An 18,451-nucleotide genomic window follows, 5' to 3' on the forward strand; every position below is an offset into this window, starting at 1 on the left:
ACTGTTACCCTTGTAAGGAGAGGGCGATTCGGAGACAGAGGACACAGAGGGAAGGAGGCAGAGAGTGGAGTGATGTTGCCACAAGTCGAAGAGTGCCAAGACTTGCTGGTAACCACCGGAAGCTGGGGCGAGGCCACGTGGGGTTCTTCCCTGGAGGGAATGTGGCCCTGTCAACACCTCCATCTTGGACTTCTGGCCTCCAGAACTCTGAGACAATAAATTTCAGTTGTTTTAAGCCACCCAGTTTGTGGTAATTTGTTACAGCAGCCCTAGGAAGGAAATACAGTGTTTTCAGGGAATCTCTGAAATGCTGACGTTGCAGGCAGCAGAGGACATACAGGGCAGGTGCACGCCTACATGTGGAGTTGGGCACCAGGATTTTATCTCAGAAGGTAAAAACCAGAGTTAAAAGTGACATTGTATGTAGCCCATGAACCCCCTCATTTTTCAGACAAGGAAGCTGAAATCTGGAGAGGTCAAATATTTGTACAGGAAGCCAAATCTTCTGACTATTTAGCAGGAAGAGCTGTGTCTGTCTGTCTTTCTTTCCACACACACACACACATGTATACCTTTGACTGCAATGAACCAAGATACTGTTTTAATGGTTTTACTCATATTAACTCATTTAGCCTCTCCCTAAATTCTGTCAGGTAGGAAATGTTATATGTATCCGTCTTCCAGGTAAGGACACTGAGGCACAGAGATGGCTCGTGACTTGCCAGAGGTCGGCTAGACAGAATTCAAACCCAGAGTACATGCTCTGCGTCACCTAGCCAGGAAGCAATGCTTTTAAATAATAATATATTTATATACTAATACTTTTATTATAAATTGTATATTTGTAAAACAACCTTTAAAAGTTATTAAAAGCATTGCATTAGACATAGGCGATGAAGACATGCCCACATTTCCTAAGTATGTATAAAATGCTTAGCTGGCAATCCATATGCATATTTATGCTAACAATTGTAACTGAATCTCAGCCTGTTAGTTGCATATCATTAAGTCCATTTATTGACTGTAAATGTTATCTGGCCAGTCCCATGACTGCCTAGAATGACATCTGGCATTTCAAAATGATATTTAAAATCAACCAACAATTAGTATTTTTAAAATACAGAGAGAATAATTGTAATTTAGCCTATCCCCAAACTTAGGAATTCTATCTTTCCTAATCCTTGGAGGTACAACGTTAGAGAGGAAGGATGGAAATTTTTTTTTTCGCTCTTTTTGCCCTGAGCTTATGAAAAGGATGGACATGGTGGGGAGGACTGGAGAGCTGTCCATCTGCTCCTGTTTTCCTGGGGTCTTGACCTGAAAGAAAACAAATCTGAATCTCTCCTGATTCTGTGTTATTAGGGACCAAACGAAAGCCACGTGCCTATGGGAAGTGGCACATCTAAAAAGCAACGTAGGTGTGTATTCCAGAACTGAAGCAAAACCAAACTCAAGGGAGCATTGGGAAAACCAGTGACATGTACTGAAGGACTGCCACCTTTCCAGTTTGAGGGCTGGAAAGCATGAATTCATTCTGAATTACCCAGCAGACAGATTCAGGCCCTTGCCTCATTCATCTTTGCTCTCTTCTGTGTTCCAACAGGGAAGAGCTTCACGTTGACCATCACCGTCTTCACAAACCCACCGCAAGTTGCCACCTACCACAGAGCCATCAAAATCACAGTGGACGGACCCCGAGAACCTCGAAGTAAGTGGGCCCCCCTCGGGGCTAGCACCCCCTCCGGGCTGGTACACTCCGGCACCAGGGACAATGTCTCAGAATCCTTGCATTCGATTGGCATCACTCACATGTGGCTAAAAGCTCTGCCAGAGGAGGAAGTCAGGCCCCTGCAGGGAAAAAGAATTTTATTTTTGACATTCTCACTCCTCAAAGGTTGTCTCTGAGCACTAGGCTCTTTTCTTGAGGTATCCTCTTAGAAGGCAGAAGGAAATCAAGCTGACTCAAGTGCATGTTAGGATCATTTCGGGGCGGCGTGGGACTAAAGACCAAGTATGTGGTAAAGTACAGTGGAAGACTGGCCGGGTGCAGAAGTGGCCAAAAATGTCTGGAGGGTCAGAGTAGACCACAAAGGGGCTGACTATCATCCATGCTGGCCTTTTATTAATCCGTTAAGGCCAAAGATGAAAACTGTGAAAATGACCCTTTTCTTTCTGTGGCACAGATCAAAATCTTATTACAGGATTATTTAAAATAGAGAACGGGAGGGGAGAAGAGCGCCTGGGGAAACCAGTAAATATAGAAAGAAGGTACCAAAAAAAGAGCTCCTGTGAGGAAAGCTTTTTTAAAAAAGGAGTGGGGTTGTTTAGTCTGCAGAAAAATGTCTTCACGGTGACTTAATGACTATCTTTGAGTAAACACCAGAGTAACACTCTTTTCCAGAACCACACCCTTCCCCGGGATGGAGGCTGGTTACAGCTCCCGATCTGTGGAGCTGACTGGAGCCCCTGCTCAGCACCTGCATGCCTCCTAGCCCGATCAGGCCCCCGGTGGAAAATTAAGATTCATTCTTCTCAAGGAAAAAGGGGGGCAGTTTCAAAACTAGGGCTTGCTACTCTGCCAGGAAACTGAGATGCAGGATGTCAGGTCTTGAAATGAAGTGGTTAAGAATTTGGGTTCTGGGGCAAACAGGCAGTGTTCTGGTTCAAGCAATTTAGCCATTGGGGAGATATGGAGCCTTTCTGATCCTCAGTTTCCTTTTCTATAAAATGGGGATAATACTGAAAGAGAATGAACCCCAGAAATGCTAGCAATTCCCCATAGAGCCTCTCTGGCTGCTGCTCCCCCCGGGGACCTTCCCATCAGGGTGGTGCTGAGGGGGGCTCTAGGGTCAGCTCTGGGTCGTGGCCCTCTACAGGTCATCCTGTGAGCACCGCAGCTTCCAGCAGTCTTTCCTACTGTCCTGGCCACAGCCTCTTAGCCCCTTGATCACGTACAGAACCATTCTGGGTGCTGCCTCAGCTTTCCCAGTCCCCAGGAGTGGGCAGAGCTCCGCAGAAAACCACCACACCCACCTGGGACAGCCCTCCAGGACGTGTGTTTCATTCACCACTTCTTTGGTGCCATTCACCTGCTCCGCGACTCCCATAATTTCTGACCTCATTTCCCCCTCGCAGCTTTTTCTCTGAAAGCCCCAGGAGACGTTCTGGCCATGCCCAGACTCAGGAAACTCTGGGACTTGGTAGCATCCCCTGATTCCAATTCCAAGCAAACCACAGGCTCAGAACCACACAGTTACAACCAAACCCAACTTTGGAGGTTTGCAAAGGAGGAATGGGAAACTGAAGATTCCTAATGACCCTGTATTCAACATAACAGATGCCACGCAGGTGCCTTGGCACTGACAGAGGACCAAAGAGGAGGCAGGCTCAGATTATAGCAGGCACTGGGGAAGGGACAGGCAGCCGTGAGGTGTGAGGAAATTGACCTTGACACTAATTAAACTTTGAGAAAGCCTCACTCAGGAGGCTGTAGAATCTCTATCTTTAAAAACAGAAGCAGCTGGGACAGTTCTGGGACTTCCTGCCTGGAGGAAGACGCTTACACCAGGTGACCCCTCTGGAGTCCTTCCTCTTCTGCTAGTCTTTCATGCATAAAAAAGGGCAGTTTGGGCCCCACTGCCAGTATTTCCTGTAACATTCAAAGTACTAACGAGGTGGTTGAGCTTCGGAAAACAAATGGTGGCTGCTCAGACTTTTAAGAACCGGCAGTCAGCAGGGAAGAATGTGCAGTTGTGATGGCCTACCTGTGTATATCGTTGACTCTACTTCTTGCTGTTTTACAACTTAAGAAAAGAGTCATTATTGAAAAGGGCCATTTAAGCAGACAGAAGGGGTTCACTCCGAAGAGGCACCTCATTTTTACAGAGTCTTTCCTGTCAAATGGAATTTGGGGTCTAGGGGAAAATTAAATTGATAATCAAATTAAATTAAATTAAATACATATAAATATGCTATAAAGAGGCGTTATAGGCCCAGGAGGACAGTCTTGATTTCACAAGAGACTTCAAGAACAAAGTCAAATGCACACAGTCTCCTAGGGTGAGTAGGTAACCCTGCCTTTTCCCTCTACAAAGCAAGGCAGGCCTTTGTGTGCTGTTTCCTTCTTATAACTAGAATGTCTTAATTCAAGGTGGGAACAGCTTCTTTTTGATAAAGCTCTGCTCACAGTCACTTTTTTTTTTTTAAGAGAAAGTTAAGAGAATTTCCACCCCCAGCTTGATTGAGATATAATTGACATGTAACATTGTGTCAGTTTAAGGATTGCAACATGATGATTTGATACATGTCTATGCTGTGAAATTAAGACTTCAGTAAGATTAGTTAACACATCTATCACATCATATAGTGACAATTTGTTTGGTGTGCTGAGAACTTTTAAGATCTACGCTATTAAGAATTTTCAAATATATAATACAGTATTGCTAACCATAGTCCATACTGTACGTTACATCCCCAGAACGTTTTCGTCTTATAACTGGAAGTTTGTACCCCTTTGACTCATTTCCCCCACCCATAACCCCTGGCAACCACCAACCTACTTTCTGTTTCTATGCGTTTGGGGGGGGGTTGTTTTTTTGTTTTTTTTTTTTTAAGATTCCACGTATAAGTGAGATCATTTGGTATTTATCTTTCCCTGTTGGCTTATTTCACTTAGCATAAAGCCCTCAAGGTCCATCCGTGTTGTTGCAAATGATAAATGGCAGGATTTCTTTTTTATGTCTGAATAATATTCCAGTGTATGTATATGTATGTGTGTGTATCACATTTTCTTTATTCATCATCTGTAGATAGATATTTTGGCTGCTTCCATGTCTTGACTATTGTGAATAATTCTTTCTAATGCAATTTTAAGAGTAGTCATTGCAAGTAAATCCATATGCCCAGTGTCAACTCTGTGGATTCATAACACCTCCCAGGTCCCTCCTATCATGATTACAGTGCTGTGAATTCTGGGTGATTCTGGCAAAATCGTCCCAGCATCGCCAAGTTGAACAGTTTTGAAAAGTTTTCTTGTTTCCTGAAATTAAAGACTAGGAGAGCTGGAAGGACCTGAGGGAGCCTTCCAGCCTAATTGCCTCATCCAGAAGGGAAATCAGCCTCAGAGAAACGAAATGATCTACCTAGGTTGGAAAGAAATAGTGGGTGATGGGGCCAAAATTAGAATGAGGAGCTCCTGATGCCTAACCCTGTACTCTCATCCATCTGTCCGTCTGTCTGTCCACACAGTCACCTCTCCATCCACTCCATACCATCTGCACATCATCTGTTCTAAACTCCCTGACCCAGCCTCCATAGCCTCTTGTTTGAAATGAGGTGTTGGCTTCTGTGACTTCTCACGTTTGTCTCAGCTCTAAGATTGTCTCGAAAGGGCCAATGTCAGTGCCTGATTGCAGGCAGGAGCCTTCACCTTAAAGCATTTGTGTAAAACCCAGCAGGAGAACTTATCTCATTCCACCTGCCAGGCAGGTCATTAAGAAAAGGACAAAGAATTAAGGAACATGCCACAGCGAGTCTGCTGGCCAGGCCGATGGCATAACTCGATGTTTCCCAACCAATTTCCTGGTTTTCAGTGGTGAAATTGTAGCAAAAAGTGTATTCCAAAGAGAACTGAAAACGTTTTTCATTTTGGTTGGTTACCTGCCCTTTTACAATAACTGGCCTGCCACTTGATGAGTGAAAACTTATTTTTCCCCCATTCCATGGGATTTTTTTTTTTTTTACATCTCAGGCCAAGGGAGAAATTATTAATTGTTGAAAAATACAATTGATTATGGAGGAAGAACAGCATCAGAAGGTATTTTCGACTGGGATCAGTTCTTGCAAGCAGCAGTGGGGGTCTGTTTTCAGTTTGTAGGGGGAGACAAGCTTGTCGGTGTGTTAAGAGACAGTTTTCTCTTTATGCGTGAAAGACAGAGTGCAGGGATTTTTCAAGAAAAGGATGTTTGAGGGTTGTTTTTATGCATTTTTAAAAAACTATTTCAGGGGACCTAATGGGAGACTCTAGCTCTCAGCCCACGTGTCTGTAATATGATAATGCTGAGATACCAAAGCGTATTCTCTGCAGACATTTCACTAAATAATTTGAATGTGTGAATCAACTCGGCCATGGAGGCAGATATTTTGCTAAGAGGGGTTGAAGAGAGCCAGTAGTGGGGACCCTAACTGACCCGGTGGTGAGGTCGGGGAAGTTGTCCCAGTGGGGTGGGGACTAGGCAGTCATTCTGAAGTCATGAGCCCTCACCTGGCTGGCCAGGTGTCCGTTACATCTGGAACACTGAGTAACCCAATTAAAAATTGAAAAGGTTCATAAAACCAATATTGGCCATTTCTGGGACAACTTTCTGCCCTCGGGTTAGTAACTGCTGTACCCACGCTCTTGAGTTTCACAGTGACAGATAGCCAGGTGGAGCCGCTGCTTAAAATATTTGGAATATGCTGCTTTCTGGGTCACTAGCCTTCTTGCCTGCTAACCATGGGGAGTTATAGTTAAAAATAAGTCAACTGAGGCACTTAACTCCCCATCACTCACTTGCTTTGTTAAGGACTTTGTTGAGACTATGTCATACAAATAGAACTTTCTTCTATGATTTTGAAAGTAAATAGCAGATCTATAATATATACATGTATCTATAGAGAGAGGAAACAGGGTCTTTGTTTATGGCGAGCATGTTTCAAGTGAAAAAGAGGAATGGATGAAAGATGCCTGTAGACTTAGGATAATAACAGACCTAAAAGTATTTGAAATCAAATTTATCCAGAAACGTATGGGATGAACAGAAATGTTTACCCATTGCTCTGGTGATTAACTAATATACAGTTCTTTTTTCAAATGTTATTTTCTCTTCATAATCAAAACACCTAATAATAATAATAATACCTAACACTTAGTGCTAATTGTTTGCCTAGCACTGATCAAGGTGCTTCAAATACTTTAATTGACATCATCTTTGCAAGATTTGGTAAGAAAATTGACACAAAGAGAAATCCGGTCCCTTGGCCAAGATCACACAGTTAGCAAAGCCAGAACTGAAATGAAGCGGTCCAGACGTGGCAATCTACCCATGCCAGAGTCTGTTTTTAAAAACTACACCAGTAGCTACTTGAGTTTATTGTGCTGAAATTTCTGTTCAGAAATTTTTTATTAGGAGAGTTTATCAATAAAATTCTGGTTCAAATACAGTTTTCTTCCAGAAAGCAGAGCCTCACAGCCTTGGTAGTTGTCATTTTTGTACCAGTGGGATGGGATCAGCATTTTCCATGGGGCAGGGCTGCCGTGAAGCAGACTAGACACACCGTCACACAGGCTGACTGCTGGTCCCATATCTGTCTCCAGGTCTGCTCATGGGCCTGGCATCAACAGGGACCTGAAACAGGGATAGTGCACAATGGAAACCTCCCCGTCCAGTGCAGGCACACAGGAAAAATGAGTAATGTGACAACAGTGACCACTAGGTGGATGGTCCAAGTCCCGTTCCCTCTTCAGCAAAGAGCTTCCTAGAGGGACCACGTGCACAGTGCACAGCCCACTAGAAGGATGCAAATCTGTGTCCTTCTTTGCTCTTGACTGGTTAGTGGAATGCCGGACGGTTGTCCAGATCCGTGATCTCAGGATTGTAGTTTTCAATCCACAGTCACTTTGTTCGCTGGAAAGTGCTTCAGGCAGTCACTCCAAATAATGACCAATGATCTGCTTAATCTCTCTTTCCCTGGATTCCTCAAATGTCAGATTTGGACTTCTTTCTAGATGAAATTGTTATTCCCCAAAAGAAAAGGAAATAATTCTTTCTTCCCTCTCACCCAAATGTAAACTAGGAGACAGAAGGTCCAATAGGTAGAATGTTCTACTTACGCATATCCCTTCTCCCCATTGTGAAAGGCAATTCAGTGCTAAGACGGACTTTCTGGGGTAACTGCCACTGGTCCTGTGATAAGCTCCCCAACTATCTGATGACTTGGCAAAAGCAGTTTTGAAAGCAATAATAATCCTGCCTAAATGTTTCTAGTGGATATTAGGATGTCTTTCTGTTTATTATGCTTAGTAGCATCAAACTAGACCAAGAAGAATTTTGTATACATAAAGATTTCCTTGACCCGTGAGTTTTCAGTGGACTTAATCAGGCTAAGGTCTGAAAGGGTCCCTTGGACAAATGGGGATGTAAGAGGATCCTGGAGGGAGTGAGCTTCTGCCCTGAGAAGCATTGATCACTCACCTTGGTAACTCAGACCCAGGTAGGCCTGCAACCTCTTAGTAACTAGCTCTGTCTTGTAGAGAAGTCACTGAGATTTTTAGATGGCATTTGTATTGCTACAGAAAAGAAGAGAAAAAAGTTCCTCCCAGGTACCAATGAGAACCCAAAGAAGTGATCTGGGTACTTTCTCAGTCTAACCTAGGGGGCAGGGAGAGAGAAGAAATATGGAATGAAACTTAAACCATAACCTTGAGTATCTCTTTCCATCTGGACCATGGCAAGCCCACATCACTATTTAAATGCCACACCAGTGAAATCAAGATCTAAGCTAACATATCACAGTCCTTGTTAGAATTTAGTATGTGAGGTGCTAAAAGAAAAAAAAAATCCTGTCTGCATTTGGACTTCCGTTTCTTAATCTTCTAAGATGTAAAATGGTTTCTGGATCCTGACCTGGGGGACCCGGGTTTCATGCTGGCGCCACCAGGCCAGTGGGTGTGAACTTGGGCAATTATCTTAAGTACTTTCTCCTCACTTTCCCCTTCTGTCCAACCAGGCGATGGCACGAGATAATCTCTAAATTAGTTCCCACTGAATGGGTAACAAAATATCATCAGAAAAACAGAGCCATAGGCTTTCCGCAAACAGCGCCCCTTAGAGGCTGACCCCCCTGGACCTCCTTCCAGGGCAGCACCGTCCATCACATCAGACAAATCCATGTACACCCAGTCCTTTGTCAGGTATATTTTTGCTGTAAATTTGTGAAACGGCTTTTATCATTTGGTGTTGAAATTATCTGGCTATGAGTAACTCACTTAATTTCCTGTGGCCCTGAATTCCCTGCCATCAACATAGTGATCACCATCGGGCTGAATCCCTGTTTTGGCAGTTGCTGACTGTGTGGGTAACCGTACCTTGCCGGGGTGGAGGGGAGGGGTTGCTGGCCTGGCTGAGCCTCGATAAAACAGGGACAGTGGCTGTGCTAACCTCTTGGGGCAGGGAGCCGGAATGCAACAGCCTTGGTAGAACATTTTGAACCAATGCCTGGCACACAGTCGGTGTTCAGCAGATGGAGCAATTACTTGCCTTTAGTCTTGGAACCCTTTGGAAATGAGAAAACTCTAAACAAAAAAAGACTTGTGATTCCTAAGCTTAAAAATTCATGAAGTTGCCATAATGTTTCATTTTTTTAGACACGTAATTAAACATTTATACATTTTGATTTTTTTTTTTTTTTTGGTTTTCCTTTTGTATTTAGACACAGTGAAATATCTTTTCTGGCATTTTTATGGACCTTTAAAACAAAATGGGCACTGTTCCTAAGTCCCTCATGGCTAAATGGCTTTGCCCCAAAGGTTGAACTTTGTGTAAAACTCAGGGGGAAGAATCCTGTCTGAGTAACATCGGAAGTGGGTATTTGAGGTCTAACATGTGGATGCTTTATGATATATGCACGACACAGCTTAGAAGAGGCTCTTCCACAGTGTTCTAGAAAACTGACATGAAATGTGCCGGAGTCTTTTGGGGTCTGAATTCTCCCACCAGACGAATGCAGCTTACCCCGGGGACGGGTGGTACCTGGACCGGTTACAGCCAAGCTTTGCAGGCCTAGGAAGCCTGCAAACTCAGCCACTCCCTGAGTTTCTTCTTCTTTCCTCTTTTCTTTCTTGCCCTGGCATTTTTTCTGGGGGGCTGGGGGGATGTGTTTGGTAGGGCTTTCCTTCATTTCCCCAAAGACATTCAGTGGCACATTTCAAAGATATGGTGCACCCACTTTGCACATCGAAGACTCTTCTGGGCATGCGCCGCGCCTCGGTTTGCTGCCCGCTCACCTTCTGACCCGGTGGAGCAGCCTCTGACCTGGGATGGTTGGGGAGCGGCTCCGCTGAGGTCCAGGCTGCAATCTGGTTGCACTTTGGGAAGCACCTAAGCCATGACGTGGGTGCTGCACGAGCAGGTGGACCCCATCGCTGTGCGCGCAGCTATCCTGGAGCCGGGGTGGGCGCACAGCTTGCAGGTGGATTGCAGTTGGCCCAGAGCATTATAACGCATCCGCTTCTAGGCACTGGGGTGGACTTATAATTTTTTTCATTCGTTAACCACTTTACATTTTTCATTTTTCATAAAGACTCTTCTTTTTTTTTTTTTTCATACTCTTCTTGAGTTTTTGCAAAGGCTTGGCTTTTTTCCTGTAAGCCATGTAGCTAGGAGAGGCATTAGTAAGAATTGGGTCCAGTGGGTCTGATAGAACTCCAATACCATAACCAAAACAAACAAACAAACAAAGATGTTCAATTTAAGTAAATTAAATAAAACTACCCCCTTGCACTAGGTCTGTGTTTTAAGTCCGTTGAGCTAGCTTGCGATTTCTGTGTTCTCCATCCTTTCCATGTTCTTTTCCCTTATAAACAATTTGTTTTAAAGGTTTGCTTTTTTGCTATGAAAAGTTGGCAATAAAAAAGGGGTAAATTAGGTATAACCTGTTACTGAGCATTACAGCTATGTTATCAGACACATCACAAAAACTGACACTGGATGTGAAATACCTTTTACACCCTGTGAGTTACATGTAGTACATTTAGAGTGAGTTCTTTGTGCAGGTTATGCACTGTCACTGGGAAAATTCCCAGTAGCCAATTCCCAAATAATCTGGCTATACATTTGTAGATGAAAGCCAAAGTAAAAAAAAAAAAAAAAAAAAAAAAAAAAATTTAGGTACCCAAAGCAAAATTCTTTTCCATTTGCCTTTTTAAAGGAACACAGTTGAATTAATCTGCCAACTCCCTAGACCCCAATAAAGTAAGTTAATGGCAATACATCACTTTGGGTCTGCCATGATTTACATATACTCAGGTTCCATTAAAGCAAGTATTGACTAAAATTCAGATTGTTATTGAACTTTCTTTCGAACATTTGAGATTCCATTTGTTTGTTTTTGTTTTTTTGTTCACGATGGCTTAGAAGTCAGCTTTCTGGTCATTTGAGATAAAAAGTAAATATTTGAAATTAACTAAGCTCTTAGGAACTATATACATTTATGGCCCTTTTTGGATTTCTTCCTAGTATCACCTTATTGTTACTTAACCTCTGAAGTGGTTTTATGATATTTCAAATTCACTTGCTTTAAAGAGCTAAGGAGAAATACGCAGAGTCACAGCTTTTCATTCTCTGGCACGGCATACACAGCCCTGCCTCAGAAATGAAGCAGAGAGCCCTGAGCCTCTGTGAGGAGTGAGGAGTAAGGGAGGAGTTTGGAGCTGGACCGACCTGGCCTCAGGTCTGATCCCCAATACTTACTAGCTGTGCATCAGTTTCCCCATCTGTAGAATGGGCTTGTGACATCTGCCTTGCTGGGGAATGCGAGGATTGAATGAGACAGCCTGACAGGCAGACTGGAGTGGTGGTTGGCAGCCTGGCTGGAGAGCTGACTGCCTGATTCACCCTCACCTCTCCCCTGTGACCAGGTCAGCTTCCCCAAGCTCTGCCTCCTCAGGTGTAACACCATGAAAGTGATGTCCCTAGCTTGGGGATTCTTGTGCCAATTGAATAAAGTAGCACATAGGATGACAGCACGGTGCCTGGCGCAGTGGTGATCCTTAAATATTAGCTGTTATTATGAAAGCACATGCCCTGGACACAGGTGGGTCCCCTCCCCTCATCCCACAGCCCTTACCAGAGGAAGCAACTAGAATTCTGCCCAAGTGCGGGCCAAATATTCGTCATTACCGAGTTTTTTTTTTTTGTTTTTGTTTTTGTTTTTTAATTCTGGCAGATTGGGCTCTCGTGATATAAAACAATAAGGACTTTTTCCTCTTTTTCCTTCCACTCTACCTATTACTAACCACAAATACTGAATTACTGAACCAATGTCACCAATGTACTCCTCATTGGAACAAAACCAAGTTCACCATAATCCCCTGCTTCCTTGGGAAGAGGTGGTCTTTCCCAAGGGCTATCAAATTGTACTCTTTTCTTAACTGACCGGAAGCCCCCATGCTTGCTGTGTGAACTGCTAAGACTCTTAGCGTTTAGAAGCTTCCATTGAGTCATCTATATGATGGGGATAATTACATGAGCTCCCAGGCATAGGGTTGCTTTGGATGAATTGAGATAATATTTATGGAGGTGCCTTGTAAACAGTGTATCAGATAATAGAAATATACAGATATGTAATTAGGTAATAGAAAAATAATCATAGAAAAATGTATTGTTGTGTGTGTTATGCAAAAATCTCAGGGATCTGAAATAATTACTGGTTTCTTGAAGGTACATTTCCTCTCATCCTGTCTTCCAGGATGGAGGAGAAGAAAACTAGAGAAAAAATAGAGACATTTAAATCGGCCCCGCTGTGAATCCAGACTTTTAGAAACTTTACCTTTTGCCATTAGAATATCTTAATATTTTCTTTGCCTACTATTACACACCCTTTAGGCATCTTGGAAACAAAAAAAAGGAGCAACCTCGTTGGTTAAGAGAGCTGAGTTTTATTTTAAAATCTAATTCTCTTCCAAAAGCAAAGCGTTTTCCCTCTCCATCTCTGCTACGTCATTTTCTTTCGGTGAAAGGCTTGGAAAAGTTGCAGAGATTACAGTGGCGGGGTCCTTATTCCTTTCCTTTTTTTTCCACCTGTGGCTTTTTATATAATATGCTGCTTGCCTAGATTTCTGGATTAGCTTGCAGGGAGGTGAAATATTACAACCTGGAGCCTTTGTGCCAGTTTCCCAGGTGGAGCCAGAACCTGCAGCTGCTCCGAGGTGAGAGCCTTTCAGGGCTCTCCGGAGCTTGTGCCCCATTCATTCACGGACACACTGCCGGAGGCAGGCTGGGAGGAGAAACTCGTTCTATTCCTTGCGTGATTCAGCTGGTCTCAAAATAAATAGGTAGCCCAGTACAAGGAGAAAGAACTAGAAACTACTGAAATTTGAGTCTCGAGGGCTGGGCTGTTCTCGGAGCTGCTCCGTTGAGCTGTAAAAGGAATTCTGAGCCCCCGGCAAGGGAGTGGCAGCCGCTGGCCTGGGAATCCAACATCCTGGCCTCTGCTGGCTCTGCAGATGTCAGCAGCCTGCATCTCTCTCTGAGCCTCAGTTTCCTCATCTGCAGAACAGAAGAGAGGATTTGATGGTTTCAGATCCTTATCAGTTTCTAAAAGGAAGACACTGTGTCTGTAGCAGGGATCACACCCTCTGCACATCATCTCACCCGGAGAAGGAGAGTTGGGTCTTGTCACCGGCCCGCCAGCCTGGGGAGACAGATCCCGGATCCAGAAGATGGTGAGGGTCCAGTGAAGGAAGAGGGGGCAGGGTGTAGCTACTCACACCCCAAGCAGGAAAATGAAGGAAATAAAGGTGCATCCAGAGCAACATGCCATAAGGAGGGGAAATGATCCTAACTAGATTTCCCATGACTTTGGCATCATTTAAAAAGAATAAAGAAAGTGAAAAAGAAAAAAAAAAGAAAAAGAAAAAAAAAGTCAGCCATCCTTACACCCACAAAGTGCTCAATTGTGTAAGCCACACAGTCCCAACATGGCCAACTTCCTGAAGCTGGCCGGTCGGAGACCTCGGTGTTCATTCCTCAGCCAACTGAAAAAAGATGGTTTGAGTCCTGTTGACTTAATTGTTGGATGTCCCTGAGCCAGGCTGCCTCCCTCCCTTGCCTCCTCGCAGTATTACGGGCTGTTCTTCATTACCTGCCCTACCTATCTTCCCAATCTAGCCGCAAACAGCTTTGGTTGACCACACCACTTCCCTATTGAAAGTTAATACTGTTTGACTCATTCTGTGTTACCAACCTGCAGCCAAAGAAAACACGGTAGAGAATACCCTGCCTGTATGGAGTTGGGAAAGCGCTCAGAGGCCCTGCTTTCAAAATCCTATACAGTAGCTTTACTATAGCTCCCTGCTGCAGCTGCGAAGAAGGTGAAGGAAGCAGAAGTGGTTAAGTGGGGGTGGAGGAGGGACTGGCAAGGGAGTTGGGGGGCCCCTCCGTGTAACCTGCGGTTCCTGAGGGCGCTCTCACTGAGGGGAGGGGATGCGTTCACACACCCGCGTGTTCCTACAGAAGAGGGGCTGTTTATGGAGTTCAAAGGAGGGAAAGTTCAAAACGTTGGTGCAAAAGGCAGTTCTCCAGTTGCCCTCCTAGCAGACTGGAGCTGGGCAGCAGGTCCCACCGGGCCAGCCTTCCAGATCCCAGGGGAGAGGCAGGGAGGGGGGAGCGCCTGTTGTTTTCAAACCCAGAAAAGATTTGGATGGGAGAATGGTGCCCGGGTTTTGGAGGGACGTATTGACAGCCTTTTTGTCCTTCACTCTCTAACTGGCTCAGGTGTGGTCACCAGGGTCATAGAATAAATAGAACTTTCCCTCCCAACATTAGCTGGCAAGCAGTGGAACCAGCGTTTTTCATCACTGTGCCATGGATGTCCCAGGCAAAAAGCCACTGCCCACTCAAGTAACTGATGGGGGAGGGAACACCCCCAAATGCTCCTTCTCAGCTGTGTGTTGGCAACAGTGGACAAAAGTCAGCTTGAGTGAGGCCAGCATCCCCCACACAACCTGCCGGCTTTTTCTCTGGATGGTGTGAGGTAGAGATGCCTGTTAAACACAGCTGCTGGTCGTGACTGGCTCTTCACTAGCAAGTGATCAGGAGCTGTGAGTGGCCAGGGGGTCACTGTCCTTGTGCACCAGCCAGGGCCTGCTCAACCATCTATTAAAGGGCTTTGGTTAGGACTTTGGCTGTCCCCTTGGTCTCCTGCTTCCACGAGGCCAGCCCAGAATTCAGTTGGCATTTGTGACACGACAGGAGGTGGGAATCAGATGCTGCCCACCCCGCCCCCCTGCACCCCTCCCCACCTGCCCCCGCCCCTGCTGCTGGGAGAGCCCAACAAGAGGGCTTTTAGGAATGGAAGGGAATTTTCCTTAACCTTTTTTGAGCACACAGAGGAATAGAGACCATCCTACATGCTGTTGGATGTGCGTCCTAGAAGTCCAGCCCAAGAACGGGGCATTTATTCGCTCATTCATTCATTCACCCAGCATTGACTAGGGCACCACCCCGAGGGCCTTCGGTTTACCACAGCCCTGTCTGAACAGGCTTGGGGCCTCTGACATTTCGGTGTGGTGTGTGCCAGTGCCGTGGGGAGGGGAGACCCGCCCAGAGGTCAGAAGGCCTGGGTAGAGAACGAGGATGCCCAGGCAGCATGAAGAAGCAGGTGGAGCCCACGGTCGCCTGGGATGGAGCTCTCCTTCCCCGCAGGGATCGCCTGTCCTCCCGGGCCTGGCCCTGCAGAGGGCCTGGAATCCAAAGCCAGTTCCAAGCTGCAGGGAGCAGTTCCTCATCACCCACACCTTTCCAAAGTCACCTCCCATTCACAGAGCTGTCCTAGGGGCAGGAGCTGCTCGGCTAAATGAACCCATATCACCAGCAGTTACCACTGTGGAGTTATTTCTGATTCCTCTCTAATGGGGTATCCTCGAGACAGTCCCTTCACTGAGGAAGAGCTGACAGTTGTTGGAATTACAAGCTGCTAGGGGAAAAGGAATCTTAAAGTTGTGAGCTGTCTGCACCCCTCCAAGGAGGTTGCCTCTGCCACCCCCACAGAGGGCTACCTCTGGTCAAGGACAGAAGACAGCAGGCGGATCTCTGTCCTAAGCTGCAATTACCTCCCTAGTCACCAGACAGAAACAGGAGGTAACCCATGGCGACCGATGACTACAGATTCTGACTGCTCTGCTGTTAGGGAAGCCCAGGTCTCAAAAAGCTCATGCAAATGAGCTAAAAGTTCCACAGCCTGGAACTGTGAGCCTGGAACTTAAGGGAACTCGCTTTTGTTTCTGTTTGCTTCGCCCTGTGAATTTTGAGGGTATGGGTCAGGGAGGGATGGAGGGGGCGGGCCCTGTGTGGCCCTTTGGCCTAAAGCCTGTGGCCCCAGCTGGCTTCCCTTCCCACTTCTCTGTAGCTTTCTACACTTTTCCCTTCATGCTTTGCAATAGCAGCTACATTTTAGCCCAAGTGTTGAGGGACATGGGACACTTCGTGTGTGTGTGTGTGTGTGTGTGTGTTTATTCTCCGAAAACACAAGGCAACTGTAGCGGTGCTTTGCTTATGTGAAGGTGCTACACTCAACTCCACATAAAAGGCCTTTCGTCCATTCTTTTTTGTGTTTTAACATAATAAAAGAAAAAATAGAGAAGACAAGTTTTTACACATTATTTAACTTTTAATGAGACAACTTTCCATGAAACTCTCCATATTCAAATATATGTTTCCCCACCAAGTAGTTTTTCTGAGCCCTCTACAGTAGCCCAGTGGGCACAGACAGACCATAAGGAACATTAGTCAGTGCTGTGGAGATAACCAAAAGTAAATGCGAGGGATTGACCATGTTGGAGAGGGTTTGCAACTTAAACTAGGGTATTCAGGAACTCCTCAGGGAGAAGATGAAAGTTAAGCAAAGACTTGAAAAATAGGAGAGATCTGGTCCACCAGTATCTGGGGAATGAATGTTCTGGGCAGAGGAAACAGCAAGTGCAAAGGCCCTGAGGCAGGCAACTGGGAACAATAGCAAGGTGGCTGGTGTGGCTGGAGCAAAGTAGGGAATTCAGACTGTCTGCTTTCTGGTTTCAGGCAGGGGGCATTCACCTTAGAATGCAGGCTTCGCAAAAATGCCAGCCTGACCTCTAAAATCACATGCTTTATACCGTGTGAGGGACCAACCACACGGCCGTGAAGACCCAGGAGGGGGAAGCCCCAAGCACAGGCAGACTCAGTTACCTGTTGCCACCTGCAAGAGAACCAAAGCTCTTCTCAGCCAAATGCATCGATCACTATCCCTGTTGGTGATTCTCCTGGGGTAAAGCATCATGTCTGCAGAATCCCTAAGGATGTAGAAACCCGCCGCCTAGGAAGTGGTGGCATCCTAGTGGATTTTCCCACTAGCTCAGTGCGATTCAGAAGTAGCATGAGCAGAAGCCCTGCACGGGGGCGTGGGTGAGGGGCGCTGGACAGTTGCACAGGTCGGGTAATGAGCACTAAACTTAGCCTTGCATTCCTCTCACCGCTGATAGGAAGCGGTGGACAGGGGGCCAGAAAGTATCATTATTTTCTAACCAATATGAGAAACCAGGAAATAGGATGCTGGATTAAGATTCAGCGGAGTGGGTTTCTTCCCCGCGGCAGCCCTTGACAACTCACCAGCAGGTTTTAAGGTGTGTTTACTGGCCTGCTGCCTCTCGATGCAGCCTTCGGGTGGTAACAGGGAAAGGGCAAGACCAGAATGGGGCGTCCCAGCCAGCGGGTACCAGGAAAGGCTCAGTGAAGGCTGGAGGGGAGACGGGAAACGATCTGTGCAAACTGATGTCCAAGGTCACTAATAACCAATCAAAAGACCAGGGATGAAGCAGTAGGAGGCAGAGAGAGAGCGAATTCTCAGGCTGCCTTGTGCCAGGCTGCCAGCCACCAGCACGCGGAAGAGGAGGGTGGGCTGGGTAGAATCCCAGATTCAGGATCGAGCCCTGAAGACCAATCTGATAGCTGGACTTGAGGCTGGCTCCCAAAGGCCAGGTATCTGCCAGAAACAAAAGCAAGCAAACAAAAAACCAAACCAAACCAAACCAAACAAAACCCTGAAGGTCCTCACGTCATCCGAAGTTGTTCCAGAAAGCCCCTGCTTAGTCGCCCGACAAGAACCGGTTGAATAGACTCGCTGCAGAGTTAGTGCTGTGAATGCTTTTAGAGCCCCTCAGAGTAATCCGTCTTAGTCCTTTAATTCCAGGCTTCCAGATAAGGAGGCTCAGTGATGAAGAGACTTACTCTTGTCCGCAGGAGAGTTGGGTGGAAAAGCAGATTGGGGATGGAGCGTTAGTAACCTCCAGACTGGCAGCCCCACTCCCCGGGTGCCACGCTGTTTCTCTAGGGGAGGGGAGGATAATAGCGTTGGTGTTGGCACCCCACCCTTGTCGGGGCTCAGAGGTCTTGAGTGCTGCATCTCTGGAACCGACTAGTAGGTTCCCTGTTCTGCTGTTCCCCAAAGCCTTGCCTTAGTTGGCAGGGCAGAAGTCACTTCCCACTTGAGAATTCTGGGTTCACCTTTCAGACCAGCCTGATTATTGCAACAGGGACTCACCTCAGTGATGGTGAGAGAGAGAGGTTCCCAACCCGCCTCTCTGCAGGCAGAGTTTTGGCATTTTCAGCCACTCCGTATAGTACATTGAAGCATTTCAAAATGAAGAGGAAGACTGCAAAGT

General features: G+C 46.0%; 1 protein-coding gene across 4 annotated transcripts in view; it reads left to right on the forward strand.

The window, feature by feature from the left end:
- Positions 1-18,451, forward strand: part of RUNX1 (RUNX family transcription factor 1) — a 236,652-nt gene that overhangs the window by 170,838 nt on the left and 47,363 nt on the right. For all 4 annotated transcript variants that reach the window (XM_074359077.1, XM_074358981.1, XM_074359012.1 and 1 more), the window contains one exon: positions 1,604-1,708. In XM_074359077.1, the coding sequence (XP_074215178.1) occupies positions 1,604-1,708 (105 nt within the window). The remainder of the gene's footprint in view (positions 1-1,603; positions 1,709-18,451) is intronic.

Source organism: Camelus bactrianus, chromosome 1 (assembly GCF_048773025.1).
Source record: "Camelus bactrianus isolate YW-2024 breed Bactrian camel chromosome 1, ASM4877302v1, whole genome shotgun sequence".
Taxonomy (NCBI): Eukaryota; Metazoa; Chordata; class Mammalia; order Artiodactyla; family Camelidae; genus Camelus; species Camelus bactrianus.